Source organism: Mytilus galloprovincialis, chromosome 3 (assembly GCF_965363235.1).
Source record: "Mytilus galloprovincialis chromosome 3, xbMytGall1.hap1.1, whole genome shotgun sequence".
NCBI lineage: Eukaryota > Metazoa > Mollusca > Bivalvia > Mytilida > Mytilidae > Mytilus > Mytilus galloprovincialis.
In genome coordinates, this window is record NC_134840.1 from 16835414 (window position 1) to 16852775 (window position 17362).

Consider the following 17362-nt stretch of genomic DNA (forward strand, 5'->3'; position numbering starts at 1 on the left):
CATTTATATATAGATATCTAAATCCCATTATGATTTAGTGGTTTGCATTTGTTTTGTTTTTCCAAAGCAATAAGAACTTTTTTTCGATACGACATTTAACACAAACACTGCAATTACAAATATAAATAATCTGAAAATTAAAAAGTTCGTGTGACGCCAAATTACATTAGTTTATAATAGCAGACACGAATTATGTTTTTAAAGACATGAACCATATTGGTATAAATGTAATAAATAAATTATCGCATTTCAAATTTAAATTTTTCCAAGATTTTAAAAAAAAATTTCTTTGAAAATGTAGGATCTTGTTTTGTTTAAAATCCTATCAGATATAAAAAAAAATGCTAAGACATTATACAAAGTCATTGGAATAAGTTATATTCAATAAACGTGCATATTTACCATCTGATTTACTTTCGTAATCTGAATGTTTTGATATGCTTGCACATGATTTTACGAAACATATTTCATTACTAACAGTCACCACACTCGTATGATTTGAACTATTTTCTGGTACTTTATTAGTTTTTTCATCTTCTGGTGTTTCTATATATATCATTTTATTCTGGTATCACCTAAGTTGGACAAAGGTATACAGAAAAACACATTAGTTTACATTACATTGCATATATGTACATTTGTTGAGGAAGCATTAAATATGAGTTATTTTACAACGGTATGATCAGTATAGCCGACAGGTTAACATCAGAGAGAATCCAGTTTTTCATTTATAATTCTAATAAATTGGCACAATTTTCGAAGTTTAGATTTCTGTTTTTGGTTCATAATAGCATTAAATTTTAAAACATTCAAGTTCGTTAGGTATTTCTTGTCAATAAGTAGTGTTCTATCTGTCAAGAGACTGCTGCATTCCATTACATAGTGGTATTCGTCACCTATAGCAACTCTGCACAACGGACACTTTCTCTGTTCTCGGGGAATGTTTTGCCATCTACCATTTTCAATTGGCAGTTTATGGTTCATTGTCCTAAACCGCGACATTGTTATTACATCTTTATCATCAAGTACATTAAGGTAGTGTTCGAAATTGTGTGATGTCTTGTATAGGCGATAATTCAGGGCTTTCGGCGAATCGTTTACCTTTCCTGACCATGACTGTGTAAACTGATCTTCTAGTCTTTGTTTAATTATCGATTTAATGTTAGGTGATGTGTTTTGGAATGACCATAAGTAAGAGAATCCACAATTGTCTAGAATACTTTTCATCTTGTCTAACGATCGCGATCGAAATGTTGTTTCTTGTGCTAACTTGAAAAGGTATCTAAACATTACAGCAGCGAGCTTACTTTCTTTACCGGTAATTAACTTTGTCCAATAAGATATAATTCTAGTTTTTATATCTATTTCTAGGGGATACAGACCCAGTTCTCCATAAATGAAGTCGTTTTGAGTAGATGGCTTAAGATGTAAAAGTAGCTTAAAAAATTTAGTTTGAACTCTTTCTAGTATATCTAAGTTTTCGTAACCCCATATTTCGCATCCATATAGCAGAATAGGTTTTACCAGTAAGTCAAACAAATCTACATGGCATTTAATTGATAAATTGTGAATTCTTCCCTTCCTTAAAACTTCGTACATTGCACTTGTTGCTTTGTCCTTTAGATGTTGTTTGCATTGTTTAAAGCTGCCTGTTTTGCTGAAAATAATTCCTAAGTAGTTAAAGTGTTTTACAGTTTCAATATGATGGTTGTTGAATCGGAAAAGTGGAGGGTTTGTAGTTCTTCCTTTTGAAAAAATTAAGATTTTAGTTTTAGCAACATTTACTCGCATCTTCCAGGTTTCGCAATACTTTTTAAATTTGTTAAGTGCATGTTGCAGTTGGTCAGGTGATTCTGCCATGATTACAGTGTCATCTGCGTAGAGAATTATGAATAATTTCATTAAAGTTCCAAGTTTTTCTTCTATATCTTTACTTATTGTGTTCATACCTAAAACATTTTCCGAGATGAGATAGTCTTCTAGGTCATTCAAGTATAAAGAAAATAAAAACGGTGACAGATTTTCTCCTTGTCTGACACCGATTTCACAAGCGAAAGGTTCACAAGTTTGACCATTATAGCTCAAGCTGGATTTAATATTCTGGTACATGCTAAAAATAGTATTAAACATTTTCCCCTTTATATTGTTGTTCAACATTTTAAACCATAAGAAATTACGATTAACCGTATCGAAGGCCTTTTCAAAGTCTACAAATGCGCAAAATAGTTTCTTTTTTGAGTGTTGTAAAACTTCAATTAGAGAGTTCAGAAGAAACGCACAATCAATTGTTGAGTATTTTTCTCGGAAACCATTTTGATTTTCTTTAAGAAGAGATGTTTGTTCTGAGAATCTTTTAAGGCGTTCATTTAATACCGCTGTAAAGACTTTTCCGAAACAGCTCACAATAGTTATTGGTCTGTAATTTTTGGGGTTGCGTTTATCACCTTTGTTCTTGTAGACAGGTTTTATCATTCCTTGGACCCATTGTTTTGGGATTTTTCCGGAGTCGAAAACTAGGTTGAAAATTTTCACATATATGTCGATAAGAACATGAGCGGATGTTTTTAAATATTCATTAATCAGTTTATCTTCGGCGCATGCTTTGTTATTTTTCAGATTTTTCAGCGCTTTAAGAATTTCATGTTTTGTAATTCTGCTATTTAACTCATCGTTTATTTCTTCGTGGGAAATAGTACTTTCAATTTGTTGCTCTTCTGTATCATCTCTCAGATCACTGTTTAACTCTTTGAAATATGAGACCAATTTGTCGAAATCAATCTTAGGCTGAGCTGTACTTTTGTTTTCATTTAGAAGTCGCCAAAATTCCTTAGCATCCTTTTGCTTTAGATCATCCATTTTCTTTCGGAAATCGCTTCTGTATTTCTTATGAGCTTTATTCATTGTATTTTTATATCTCTTCTCGGCATCTGACACAAGTGATCTGTGGAACGGTGACTTATTTTTATTTCGTTTCATCTTACGGAATTCTGACCTAGCGGCTTTGCAGTCATGGTCAAACCATGGTTTATTTTTTCTATGTTCTGACTTCTTTCCTGCACTGACTTTAAACCCAAAAGTGTTTCCCGCTGAATTTATTAACACTTTGCCTATTTTACTGATTATCATATCTACTGTTTCTTGCGTCACTACTGTTGTGCCATCAATTTCAGAATTAATATTTTCTATTTCTGTAAGGTTCAAGCATTCTAAGAATTTGTATGATTTTTCATTAGTCCAATTGTTTATTTTTTGTTCATTTGTTCTAGTATCATCGCTACATTTTGTGCTGACTTCTTGATCTGTTTGTTTCAAGGATATCTCGATTGGGGAATGAACATCTGAATAGAGACTTGAAAAATCATGTACTTTAAAATCGGTAAAATTTTGAATAAGTTCTGCGCTGCATAGGCAATAATCAACAACGCTTGAATTACGGCATGTGAACTTTCCATCTATGTCACCTAGAGTTCTCCCATTCATGATGAAGAAGTTATTTCCCTTGCAAAATTCTAGTAGTTGATTTCCAAACCTATTCTTGTTTTTATCTCTACTGTTCCTTTTGCGAGAGAAGTCATACTGGTCTAAATTGCAAACAGCATTTATTTGTATATTTTCAATATCTACGACATGAGATTCACTATCGGGAACAAATATAAAATCATCCTCGGACCCGGTTCTTGCGTTAAAATCACCAACGAGTAAACATTTTGAAAACTTATGTGATAGTTCAAATAATTCCATCTCAATTTCGTTTATTGCATCAATGGATGAATATGAAGTATATTCAGGAGGGATGTAAATAATTCCCAAAAGAATGTCATCTAATCTATTTATTACTTTCGATATTTTACACCACAAAACAAATTTACTTTCAGTTTTGATATATTCAATATTATCTTTGAGATGGTTTTTGTACGCTACAGCTAAACCCCCCGACCTTCTTTTGCCAATTTTATTTCTGTTTTTATAAATCAATTCATATCCCTGTAATTGTATATCATCAATATCGTCTAGTTTTGTTTCTACAATGCCAGCAATATCCGTTTTATACAGCAGTTCCGTAAATTCAGGATATTTGAGTTTTGATTTAATTCCACAACAATTAATACAAGTAAGATTTAAATAATTTAACTGATCATTCTGATTTTTTGAGGACTCTCTCGACCCGTCCTACATCGGCGTGGTTATGGTTTCCTCATTAATGGCGTCATTGTTTCCGGATTCCTGTCGGGACCTTTTAAAAGGGCGTTCATTTACAGTTTTGTTTCTATACGAATTTTGTTGGGCTTGACGTAGTAGAACATCCCTATATTCAGTGCCGTTTGGTTTTGTGTCGAGTGATACATGCGGTTTCCCATTGATATATAATTTATCTCTTACCAGTTTAACTTTTTTACCCTCCTTCTTAGCCTTCTTCATTACAGGGTAGAGTTCTTTCAGTTTTCTTTCAATTTCAATCGGGAATTGTTCGCTTATCCCAAATTGTTTCCCTTTCAGCTTGAATGTATTTTTAAGTACATCTTTAAGCTCATCTCTGTGGATAAATTTGGCTACAATAGGACGGGCTCCGTTCAGTCCGGGTTTTCCAAATCGATGAACGCTACCGAGATTTACTTTATACGGTATGTCCAGTTCGTTTAATAAAAAATTCTGAATTTTCAATTGGCACGATTCTTCCCGCTGAAACGCTAACCCGGAGAATACTAGGTTATCGCTCATGCTTCTGCATTTTAGGTCTAACATATCGGCTTTTAATTCCTTAATGGCTATGTTTGAGGATGTTCCATTATCCTCCCCTATCGTCTCCATCCTGTCTTTTATTTGAGATATTTCTTCAGCATTTGCTGAATATTTGTCAACTATAGTATGAACGATCTGACCCATTTTTCAACACTTTCTTCAACTTTGCTATTTCGGTCTTGGATTTCGACAATTGTTTCCTCATTTGTCTGTACTCTTGTAGACAAATTTGACAGGCCTTCCTTTATACCATCGATTTTCTGTACTTCTTTCTCTATTTTCTCGATCCTATCCGTTAGAACTCGTAGCGACTTCAGGATTTCCATAAGGATAACTTTAGCATCTTTGTCATATAACAGGTTTCCCGATAATTCATCGTCGGTTAGTTGGGTATTTGCGGCCATTTTGACGTTGCTTTGGTTATCCGATTGTTTTCAATTGTTCCGACGTATAGTGACGTTATGACTATAGATACAAATTCCTTCTTGTTTTGCCTAAGTTTTTTGTAGAAAACGGTTTTAAGAGAATATGGCCAAATAAATCACACAAAGATCAGAGTTAATATCAAACGAAATCTTCTTACCGTTTTAAATCGTATATTTTAGTTGTTCGGCTGATTATAGTCAATCTTGTAGCGATTTTGTTCAAGAGCAAATTTTGCGTGCTGCTTCCTCAACAACGTACCGGAAGTCTCCTAAATAACAACATGATATAAATGTATAAGAATATTTGTTTTTTTTATTACTGTTCACATGTGCTGTTATATAGTTAGGCTATGGAAATCACATGTAATAGAAAGTACACTTCGCGTTATACTGATAAGACTAGTTAGAATTCAGGTGTGATTTAACTGATAATCGTATTTTATAATATTGAAAAGTATACGATTAAGCCTCGTATCAACATTTGAAACTTTTAGAACTCAAGCAAAACATGCACGTTCGTCTATACTTTTAACAAACGTGTAACGCCCATAATCCGAAAGGGTCACCCATGACTATTTTACAAAAGAATCAAAATGTGCCACAAAACTTGAACCTCTCGAACATAAAAAAATCAGACTGGAAATGGGGAATGTGTCAAAGAGACAACAACCCGACAAAAGAGTAGATAACAGCCGAAGGCAAGTAATGGGTCTTTAATTGACTCTATATATAATACCTTGTCGTGCATAAAACACCAGCTCGTTGTCATGTGCGTCTGATTCTTTTGTTGACCAAGTGTATTTATCATATACCGTACTCACGGGCATCTCATCCGTGCAATCGAAATATATTTCATCTATAACAAACCAGAATAAATATATAAATTTTATATATAGATATTAATTTTACATTTTTAAAATCTTCGAAAAACGTAAATTTGAAATGCAATTCTTTATTTTTACATTTATATTAATACTGAAAATCTCTTATAATTTATTTTAAAGTAAACTCTAAATATGAAAGTAATTTTGTGTCACAAGCACTTTTGTTAATTGTTCTGAATATTTCTAATTTCACTTGCTGATTTTGTGTTTAATGCCGTCCCAAAAAATGCAATTGGGCAAAAATTCAATAAAAATATATTTTTCTTTCAAAGGGTAAGTTCTTGATTTGTTTAACCTCCTATAAGATAAACAATAAAAATCCTAAGATATTAGATAAAGTCACTGAAATTGGTTAAATCTAAATGCTTTTTACATACCATAATTCATTTAGATTAAATTGATAAATGTGCATATTACCTATAAAAACGTTTAAACCCGCTGCATATTGTTTTGCACCTGTCGTAAGGCAGGAATCTGAAGTTCAGCACTTGTCATTTATTGATGTGGTTTATAATTGTTTGTATTTTTTATATAGATTCTACCGTTGGTTTTCTCGTTTAAATAGTTTTGCAGGGCCTCGGTGGTCAATTCAATGGTTTACACAAGTCATTTTTATGGCTCTTTATAGCTTGCCTTATGGTGTGACACAAGGCGTCGTGTTGAAGACAGTACTTTGATCTATAATGGTATACCTATACAAATTGTGACTTTGATGAAGAGTTGTCTCAACGGCACTAATACCACGTCTTTTGATATCAGTTTAGCACCAACATCCAAAGAAACAAAAACATACAAAATGTCTATATTTTTAACATTTACTGTTTTGCGTGGCTCGGTATTTAAATATCTCGCCATTTTGTTATGATGTTTTGGTCATTTTTTGTATTCTTATCTTTCATTTTTGCTTATGTGCTTGATTAAACTACATGCCATTTTGTTTTTCTTTGTTGACATGATTATTCGTTTTTGAAAGTGATTTAGTATCTAACACACTTTTGACTGCTGTTCCCCAATTTTTTACATTGTATCTATTAGTAAATATAATAGAATTTTATGAGAATGTCATACAAGTGAGAGGTGTAGCTATCTGAATACCAGGTTTTATCTTTTTTTACATAAGGAAATGTCCAGATCTGTTCTAAATCATGAATATGAACAGTTGCTTTCTATTCGTTTAACGTGTTTGAGCTTTGGATTTCGCCATTTGTTAAGGGACTTTCTGTTTTTGAATTTTCCTTGGAATTCGTTTTTTTATGAGTTTTCTTTCCAAACTGTAGTTTGATGTATTCTAATTGAAAAGTCTTATAATATAAACTGAGTTGTTATATGCTGAGTCTGTTTCTTCTTCTTAGATGTATGCCTCGCCAAATTAAAACCATTAAAAGTTCTATAATCGTGTCTTTCGTGATCTAAGAAACAACCTGATAAAAAGGGTTTCATTAAAACAATCGGTTACCTCTGTCTGCACTTGTTTTTTCTGACTGTAATGTATTTCTGGAAATAGAAGTGCAAAATTTATCATTTGATTTCTGTTCTAAAATGCATGTGAATATCAAATATATACATTTCTGGCACTCAAAACTTTTTAGACAGATGATATTAAAAGAAAATAATCACGACCGAGAGACTTTACAAAGATTGTACTAAACTAAAATTCTTATTTACATATTGGAACAGAACTAGTGTAGCGACAAACTTAATATTCTAATGCTAACAATGATACATACATTTCATACAAACTGGTGCTAAAGACAGGTCATATCTTTGCTGTGCGGTGTGATTCTTTGTTTCAGGATAAAAATATCACAGTGTAATAAAAATCAGTAATACAAGTGCAGTGTTCATGTTTTTTGGGAAATGCAGGTATTTATTTTGTTAAATGATATATAAACACCATTCTGTTAGAGTTGTCACTTGTACACCAAGTTTTAAGATCACATATCAACTTAAAATACACTGGTTCCTATCAGAACAATCAATTCATATTTAAGACAACTACAGAAATAATACCCCTTGGATATTAAAATCGGAGACTTCGACACGAAACCAGTCACGTTACATACCATTTTTTAAAGTCTTGTATTGTTTCGTTAACTTTTGTTTTTGTAGATGAAATCTAGAAAAAAAATCTTCATTGTGTTTCTACATCAGAAAATGCCTGTACCAAATCAGAAATATGACAGTTATTTTCCATTCGTTTGATGTGTTTCAGATTTTGATTTTGCCAATTTTTAACGGACTGTCCGTTCTTTCTTCGGAGTTCGGTATTTTTGTAATTTTACTTTTTGCTATTAATTTATATTCTACATAATTTTGCAGTCAATTTCAACTTACCCATGAACAACTTTATCGTCTAGAACCATGCTGTACGCTGTTTATTTTCCCATGAAAATATAAAATCTGTGGAAAATTATATAAACTGTTAATACAGAGATATCATTTGCAGGTGGAACGTATTCACAAATTCGAAAAATATGCAAATATAATCACTGTCGCCGCCGCCGATAACACCGGAAATAAAGGACTTAATGGTTAAATTCAGTAAAGAAATGTACGTCACGGCCCGCACATTTGGAGGAGAGCTTTCTTTATAAAACTGAATTCATATTTTTTTTTCTGATTAGTAGATAATGTTTGTATTAAATATTAATTAAAACTAGAGTTAAAACTAGAGGTTCTCAAGAGCCTTATCGCTCACCTGATTCTACTTGGTTTTTTGAAATCATATAGAAAAATATAAAATTTAGCTAAAAGTAACAACAATTGGCCAGCACCTCATAAGGAAAGGAAAATTCATGCTATGTTTGATTTCAATCAATTCAGTGGTTCTTTAGAAGAAGACTTTTGTATGCATTTCCAATAGGGTCCTATGTTAGACTATGTCCCCCCACTGGTGGCCATCTTGGATGTTGCAATGGCGACAAAGTAACAACACTTGGTCAGTATCTCATTAAGAACATTCATGCTATGCTTGGTTTCATTCCATTTAGTGTTTCACTAAAGGAAGATATTTGTATGTATTTCCCGTAGGCCCGGTCCTATTTTAAACTACGTCCTCTGCTTGCGGCCATCTTGGATGATGGATCGGCTACAAAGTAACAACACTTGGTCAGCATCTCATAAGAAACATTCATGTCATGTTTGGTTTCATTCCATTCAGTGGTTCTCTAAAAGAAGACATTTGTATGCATTTCCCATTGGGTCCTATGTTAAAATAAGTTCCCATGCTGGCAGCCATCTTGGATCTTGGATCGGCTACAGAGAAACAATACTTGGTCAGCATCTCATAAGGAACATTCATGCCATGTTTGGTTCCAGTCCATTCAGTGGTTCTCTAAAAGAAAACATTTGTATATATTTCCATTAGGGTCCTATGTTAAACTAAGTCCCTATGCTGGTGGCCATCTTGAATGATAGATCGGCTACAAAGTAACAACACATGGTCAGCTTCTCATAAGGAACATTCATGCCATGTTTGGTTTCATTCCATTCAGTGGTTCTCTAAAAGAAGACATTTGGATATATTTCCCATAGGGTCCTATGTTAAACTTAGTCCCCCGCTGGCAGCCATCTTGGTTGATGGATCGGCTACAAAGTAACAACATTTGTTTAGAACCTTATAAGGAACATTAATGCCATGTTTGGTTTCATTCCATTCAGTGGTTCTCTAAAAGAAGACATTTGGATATATTTCCCATAGGGTCCTATGTTAAACTAAGTCCCCAACTGGCGGCCATCTTGAATAATGGATCGGCTACAAAGTAACAACACTTGGTCAACACCTTATAAGGAACATTCATGCAATGTTTGGTTTCATTCCATTCAGTGGTTCTCTAAAAAAGACACTTGTATATATTTCCCATAGGGTCCTATGTTAAACTAAGTCCACCACTGGCGGCCATCTTGGATGATGGATCGGCTATAAAGTAAGAACACTTGGTCAGCACCTCATAAGGAACATTCATGCCATGTTTGGTTTCATTCCATTCAGTGGTTCTCTCAAAGAAGTCATTTGTATGCATTTCCCATAGGGTCCTATGTTAATCTAAGTCCCCCACTGGCAGCCATCTTGGATGATGGATCGGCTACAAAGAAACAACACTTGGTCAGCACCTCATAAGGAACATTCATGCCATGTTTGGTTCCATTCCATTCAGTGGTTCTCTAAAAGAAGACATTTGGATATATTTCCCATAGGGTCCTATGTTAAACTAAGTCCCCTGCTGGCGGCCATCTTGGATGATGGATCGGCTACAAAGTAACAACACCTGGTCAGTATCTCATAAGGAACACTCATGCCATGTTTGGTTTCATTCCATTCAGTGGTTCTCTAAAAGAAGACATTTGGATATATTTCCAATAGGGTCCTATGTTAAACTAAGTCCCCCGCTGCCAGCCATCTTGTATATGGATCGGCTACAAAGTAACAACACTTGGTCAACACCTTATAAGGAACATTCATGCCATGTTTGGTTTCATTCCATTCAGTGGTTCTCTAAAAAAAGAGATTTGTATATATTTCCCATAGGGTCCTATGTTAAACTAAGTCCCCCACTGGCGGCCATCTTGGATGATGGATCGGCTACAAAGTAACAACACTTGGTCAGCACCTTATAAGGATCATTCATGCCATGTTTGGTTTCATTCCATTCAGTGGTACTTTCAAAGAAGTCATGTGTATGCATTTCCCATAGGGTCCTATGTTAAACTAAGTCCCCTGCTGGCGGCCATCTTGGATAATGGATCGGCTACAAAGTAGCAAAACTTGGTCAGCACCTCATAAGCAACATTCATGCCATGTTTTGTTTTATTCCATTCAGTGGTTCTCTAGAAGAAGTTCAAAATGTAAAACGTTAACGACGAGGATGACGACGGACGACGACGGACGACGGACGCCAAGTGATGAGAAAAGCTCACTTGGCCCTTCGGGTCAGATGAGCTAAAAAATGAATCCTGAATGTACTATTTTTTTTACTGCAGGATTTAATTGTGATGGAGTCAGAAAAGGAATCTGCATTGTTTGTAAACAGGGCAATGAAATGTAAATGACCAAAAATGCTGCATGACCAGATGTTTATATATTTGCAAAAGGTAGGGCTACATTTGTACTTACATGATTGATATATGAAAGCTTATAACTTCCAAAGGTATATCAGGAATACGTTTAATTCAAGACATGGATTATCATTAAAGTCAATTGGAGATTTTTTTACTGAAGTTACCCCTTAAGTCTTACTCTATATATTTGGAAATAGAAGCCTTACGTCTCAACTCTACGTCTTTCGCCACAGGTGTAAAACTAATAATAAAAGTCACAGATGATAGATACAGATATTTTCATAATTAGTAAAAAAAAATATTTAATCATATCTTCTGAAGCACTTATATTTGGACGCAGACAGTTTTGTTTTAGTTTTGTTTTCATTTTGTTTACCCTTATATTGTATGAAGGTGAAGTTTTTAAGGTTCTCATGTAAACTATTATATACTGTAATATGTACTTTCTCAAATGAAGAGTTGTCTCATTGACAATCATACCAAATTTGTTTTATATATGAAATTAAAAAAAATGTTGGCATCTTGGCTAAACTACAAACAGTCTTCTTTTATTTATGTGTTAGCGTGTTTGAAATTTTTAATCAATTTTGATGTATGTGTGCATGTTTACACTTGTAAGAATGCTGGATCCCAATAATTGTCACATTAACCTATTACATATATTTGTGTTGAACACCAAATTTTGTCAATACAATGTATATCGAAATTATAAACAACTATCAACTATGAAACATGTGGGAAACTTAGCTAGCTTTAAAACGTATTTTGTTTGTTTTAATGGACTTCCCCCTTTTTAAATTTACCATATGTATGTACTTGGGTATTGTTGTTTTATAACTCCCGTAACATTAGTAAAATATGTTACGACATAATATGGTCAAGAACAAGTGATGGCAAACATTCATTGCGTATTAGAAATAAACTCATCATAGATACAAGGACCAAATTTTTAGTATATACGCCAGTCGCGCGTTTCGTCTACAAAAGACCCACCAGCGACGTTCGCCAAAAAAGTTACAAAGGCCAAATACAGTCCGAAGCCGAAGACCATTGAGAACCAAAACTCTTAAAAGTTGAGCCAAACACAGCTAAAGTAATCTATGCCTGAGGTAGAAAAGCCTTAGTATCTCAAGAAATTCAAAAATTTGTAAACAGTAAATTTATAAATATAACCATATCAATGACAATTCATGTCACCACAAAAAGTGCTGACTACTGGGCTTGTGATACCCTCGGGGAAATAAATCAAACAATTTAACTAAAGGGGTTTAGTGTTTTTTTGTGAGTCAGAAATGAAGCGTTTATCATTCAATTTAGTTTTCCGACGTTATCAATCAAATTATTTTTTTCTTCAAAATTTAACACTTTAAAGTATGTGGAAAATCTATTTTTTGTCTGCTTGACCACAGTATTTTTTTTTGTCTAACGCGGGATCACAATATTTTATTTTATTTTAGAAGCAGGTGCTCCGCAGGGCGCAGCTTTATACGACCACAGAGGTCGAACCCTGAACAGTTGAGGCAAGTATGGACAAAACATTCAAGCGTAATACAGCTCTGAATGGTGTCTTCAACCTATGCCAACATTTGAAAAATATATATTCAACCTATGCCTACAAACAAAATACAATAGATGTTGTTATAACAATGAATTATTAATTACCTGTTAAATACAGTCAGTATTTTAAAGCATTAAAACTTACTCCTTCTGAATAAAACACCAGTGAAAGACTGATTATAAATTATGTTGATATATGAAAAAAAAAAAAATATTGCAATAAAACACTCTTTTTTTGGGGTAAAATACTTCCAAAATTTTGTTGGATGGACTCCTTGCTTTTTTCCCTATGTTGCAGGGTAAACTATTTTGCCCGATAACATCCACTTTCTTTTTATATAAGACTTCAATAGCTCATGAAAAAGTCATTTACTAAGATTTAAGCAGATTCTAGATTTTTTTCTTTCCCATTTGAAACCAATGCAAATATAAAGTAAAAGTCTGAATTTGCATTTTCTCGCCTTTTAAACAAAATTATATATTTCAAAAAGGAGTTTCATAGCCTTACAATATTTTTTAGTTTATTTTGTTCTTCCACCAATGCTCTTCTGACTTAAATTTTAAATTCTTGATTTTTCTTTTATTTTCACCTAAGTACATCCTTAAATCTGACATATATATATATCTAAATTTAAATTTGATTTCATTCTGATGTCAGTATTTATGAAATAAATGTTTTTGTACAATAGAATACAATCGAAAGGTAGAATAAAGCTCTTTTTGTAATAAGTAATACAAATGTATCTCATAAATACTGAGCTGTGAAAAATACACTTTTCAATGTGAAGCAGACTTTAAATAGGGCTATATTCATTATTTCCATGCATTTGATGGGATTCTACTTAATTTTAGAAAAATATCATCAAATATTTTCATCATATTTTGTATCATATTCACATAATAATGGTATATCCTGAACATCCATGAAATAGTTGCCACTGGACCTTACATTGTAAGCAACCTTCAATCATCAATTGCTTTATTATGTTAATTTCTAATACAAAAGAGATCAGCAACACATAGAGTTACCTTTATTTTGACTATCACAAGTAACAAAAATAGTCATGTGTACACTTAACGCCAATTTTAAACTGGGTGTAACTTGATTGGCCTCTAATTATTTTTTGTTTTTATAACACTTAATCTGTTATATTTTATTCAACCTATGCCAACATATTTTCATACAATTTTATACCTAAATTTCAAAATGTTGGCATACTAGGTTGAATGAACCCTCTGAATTTGGATTGTGATCAAATTTTTGACATTACATGTTTGTTTTTTTTACACAAAACAAATGTCAATATTTTACAAATCAATTAAAGATTTCTTCTTCAAACTTTTTAAATCTAAAATTAAATAGTTGACACAGCATATATATAGGTTTCTGACACAGAATGAATGTGGTCTAATGAACTTAAAAGTTTTTTTTTGCCTTTGAGCAATTCACTATGCTGATGAATATTAATCCTCTCAAAAAAATGTTTGAAGAAATTTTCTTTTTATTTATGAAATCTGAAATGAGAAAAATTTAAACCCCCCCTTTTTTTCACATCCCCGTTTCCCTTTTTCCAAAACTGATATCAATTCAAATTTCTAATGGAGTTTGCAACAATAGCTACTCATTTAAATACATCATAAAATATTAAAATGTAAAATAAAGTGCTTGTTATCACTGAATGGTAAAGATTGGTTGGTAGTAAAAGTGAATACACATTGTTTATTGTATAAAACAATAAAAAAAAAACTTCATCGACAACATTTTATATTGGCAAATTTACAATGAAGTTATTTACATAAAGTTATTGGCAAATAAAAATAGAAAATGTCATCATAGTCATGTCTGGCAAATTTCCAACATATATTATCAACTACTATTCTATACAAAGAAAGATAACTCCAATTGAAAATTAATTGCTATTGCACAATATTGTGCAATTAGATATTTCTTGCTATTGTGCAATACTGTGCAATTGAAAATTTCTTGCTATTGCACAATACTTGATATGGAATCCTGATTTGGACCAACTTGAAAACTGGGCCCATAATCAAAAATCAAAGTACATATTTAGATAAAGCATATCAAATAAGCCCAAGAATTTAATTTTTGTTAAAATCAAACTTAGTTTAATTTTGGACCCTTTGGACCTTAATGTAGACCAATTTGAAAACTGGACCAAAAATTAAGAATCTACATACACAGTTAGATTTGGCATATCAAAGAACCCATTTATTTAATTTTTGATGAAATCAAACAAAGTTTAATTTTGGACCCCCATTTGGACCAACTTGAAAACTAGGCCAATAATTAAAAATCTAAGTACATTTTTAAATTCAGCATATCAAAGAACCCCAAGGATTCAATTTTTGTTAAAATCAAACTAAGTTTAATTTTGGACCCTTTGGACCTTAATGTAGACCAATTTGAAAACGGGACCAAAAATTAAGAATCTACATACATAGTTAGATTCGGCATATCAAAGAACCCCACTTATTCAATTTTTGATGAAATCACACAAAGTTCAATTTTGGACCCTTTGGGCCCCTAATTCCTAAACTGTTAGGACCAAAACTCCCAAAATCAAACCCAACCTTCCTTTTATGGTCATAAACCTTGTGTTTAAATTTCATAGATTTCTATTTACTTATACTAAAGTTATGGTGCAAAAACCAAAAATAATGCTTATTTGGGCCCCTTTTTGGCCCCTAATTCATAAACTGTTGTGACCTCAATTCCAAAAATCAATCCCAACCTTCCTTTTGTGGTCATAAACCTTGTGTTAAAATTTCATTGATTTCTATTTACTTATACTAAAGTTATTGTGCGAAAACCAAGAATAATGCTTATTTGGGCCCTTTTTTGGCCCTTAATTCCTAAACTGTTAGAACCAAAACTCCCAAAATCAATCCCAACCTTCCTTTTGTGGTCATAAACCTTGTGTCAAAATTTCATAGATTTCTATTCACTTAAACTAAAGTTATAGTGCGAAAACCAAGAAAATGCTTATTTGGGCCCTTTTTGGCCCCTAATTCCTAAAATGTTGGGACCAAAACTCCCAAAATCAATCCTAACCTTCCTTTTGTGGTCATAAACCTTGTGTTAACATTTCATTTATTTCTATTCACTTTTACTAAAGTTAGAGTGCGAAAACTAATAGTATTCGGACGACGACGCAGACGACGACGACGACGACGACGACGCCAACGTGATAGCAATATACGACCAAAAAAATTAAAATGTTTGCGGTCGTATAAAAAAGTATAACCCGTCTGCTTTACCATTTGAAATAAAGTGGTACTTTTTCCAAAGAGCTGTCGGTCAAAAAGTCTGAACGCGTAGCTCTGCGTAGCTAATACATGCTATCAGTGACTTATAGATTATTCATTCGCTGCATGCTTTTAAATATATGTATGTAAGGTCATTACACTCAGTTGACCCTATCTGATATATTTTTAATTTTGTACTTTCTATAGATGTTTAAATAATGGGGATTTTCACCTAAGTGTGCCGATATAGCAGAAAACAATAGTCTTCCCTTTTAAATCACTGTTTTTTTAAACACATATCAATGTAATGCGACTTTATCTTTTAATTGTAATAAATATTAAAACGATTTATTCATTTTATTCAAACATCTAGATAAAAAATGTTAGACTTTCGCATTTAGTTGACCCTATCTGGTTTATTTTTAACTTTGGGCTTTTTATATATTATTTATAGATTGGAAATTTCTGCCTTATCGGCACCTTATTGTGTCGATAAGGCAGAAACAATAATTACATTTTTTCCGAAACACCCATTTATTTTTGGCGACTTTAATTACTAATAGTTAAGGTTAATTGATTTGTTATCCAACATGAAAACAAAACGCCATAAATTGCATCATCAGCTACCATGAGGCATTTAATAGTATTTCTGAGACAAAAGTAATTATCACAAATTTCTGTTTTTTTAGGTCGTTTCATCTAAAATAAAACAAATCACTTAAAAACAAATTTACATAAATAAATTCAATGTGTAGTCTTTCCTGCTTTCTCTTTTCCAATAAGCCTACAGGAAACAAATTGAATATCAGTTCAGATAGGTTAGATAAAACTTTATAGTTCCGCATGTTGAAAATAAGGAAGAAAATGTGTCAGGCATGTTTAAGTATGCATATTGAAATATCGATAGTAATATTTCCTTTACTATTCACAAAATAATACTTACATTAATATTGTTTAAGAGTTGACAACCTACAAAAAGTTGCAAATCGTGTAATTAAATCTCAGATAATTTCGGTGTTTTCCACAGAAAATACAAGGTACATAACTCATTTTTAACATAAAAGCCCGGTAGATTTAAAAATGATAAATAAACATTAATGTGTTTTTCATATTTCATTATGAAAATCCGTTTGGGCAAGCTGAATAATGATCAACTTATCTTTAGCATCAGTTTTTGATGTTCAATCGCATAATCTCCCAACCAGTAAAGAAATTACTAAGACTACCTTTTTTACCGTACAATAATATTATTTTTAAAATATAGAAAATAATTCAGTATACAATATATATATATATATTTATCACTGAAAAATTGATTTTTTTACAATTTTACAATGATAAAAGATGGTTTGGAGCTTTTTGTAAGAAACATTTGTACTTTTGTTTATGTTTATGGGAGGTAAAACCACCCTCACTTTTCCCGTTATCATA

At 32.5% G+C, this 17362-nt stretch overlaps 1 protein-coding gene across 1 annotated transcript in view; it reads right to left on the reverse strand.

Moving 5' to 3' along the window:
- Nucleotides 1-16975, reverse strand: part of LOC143067279 (uncharacterized) — a 31211-nt gene extending 14236 nt beyond the window's left edge. The window contains exons 1-5 of the mRNA XM_076240406.1: nt 16875-16975; nt 8384-8449; nt 7506-7543; nt 5902-6021; nt 403-546 (exon numbers count right to left, since the gene is read on the reverse strand). Coding sequence (XP_076096521.1) covers nt 403-546; nt 5902-6021; nt 7506-7543; nt 8384-8412 — 331 coding nt within the window. The 5' untranslated portion in view covers nt 8413-8449; nt 16875-16975. The remainder of the gene's footprint in view (nt 1-402; nt 547-5901; nt 6022-7505; nt 7544-8383; nt 8450-16874) is intronic.
- Nucleotides 16976-17362: the final 387 nt, after the last annotated feature.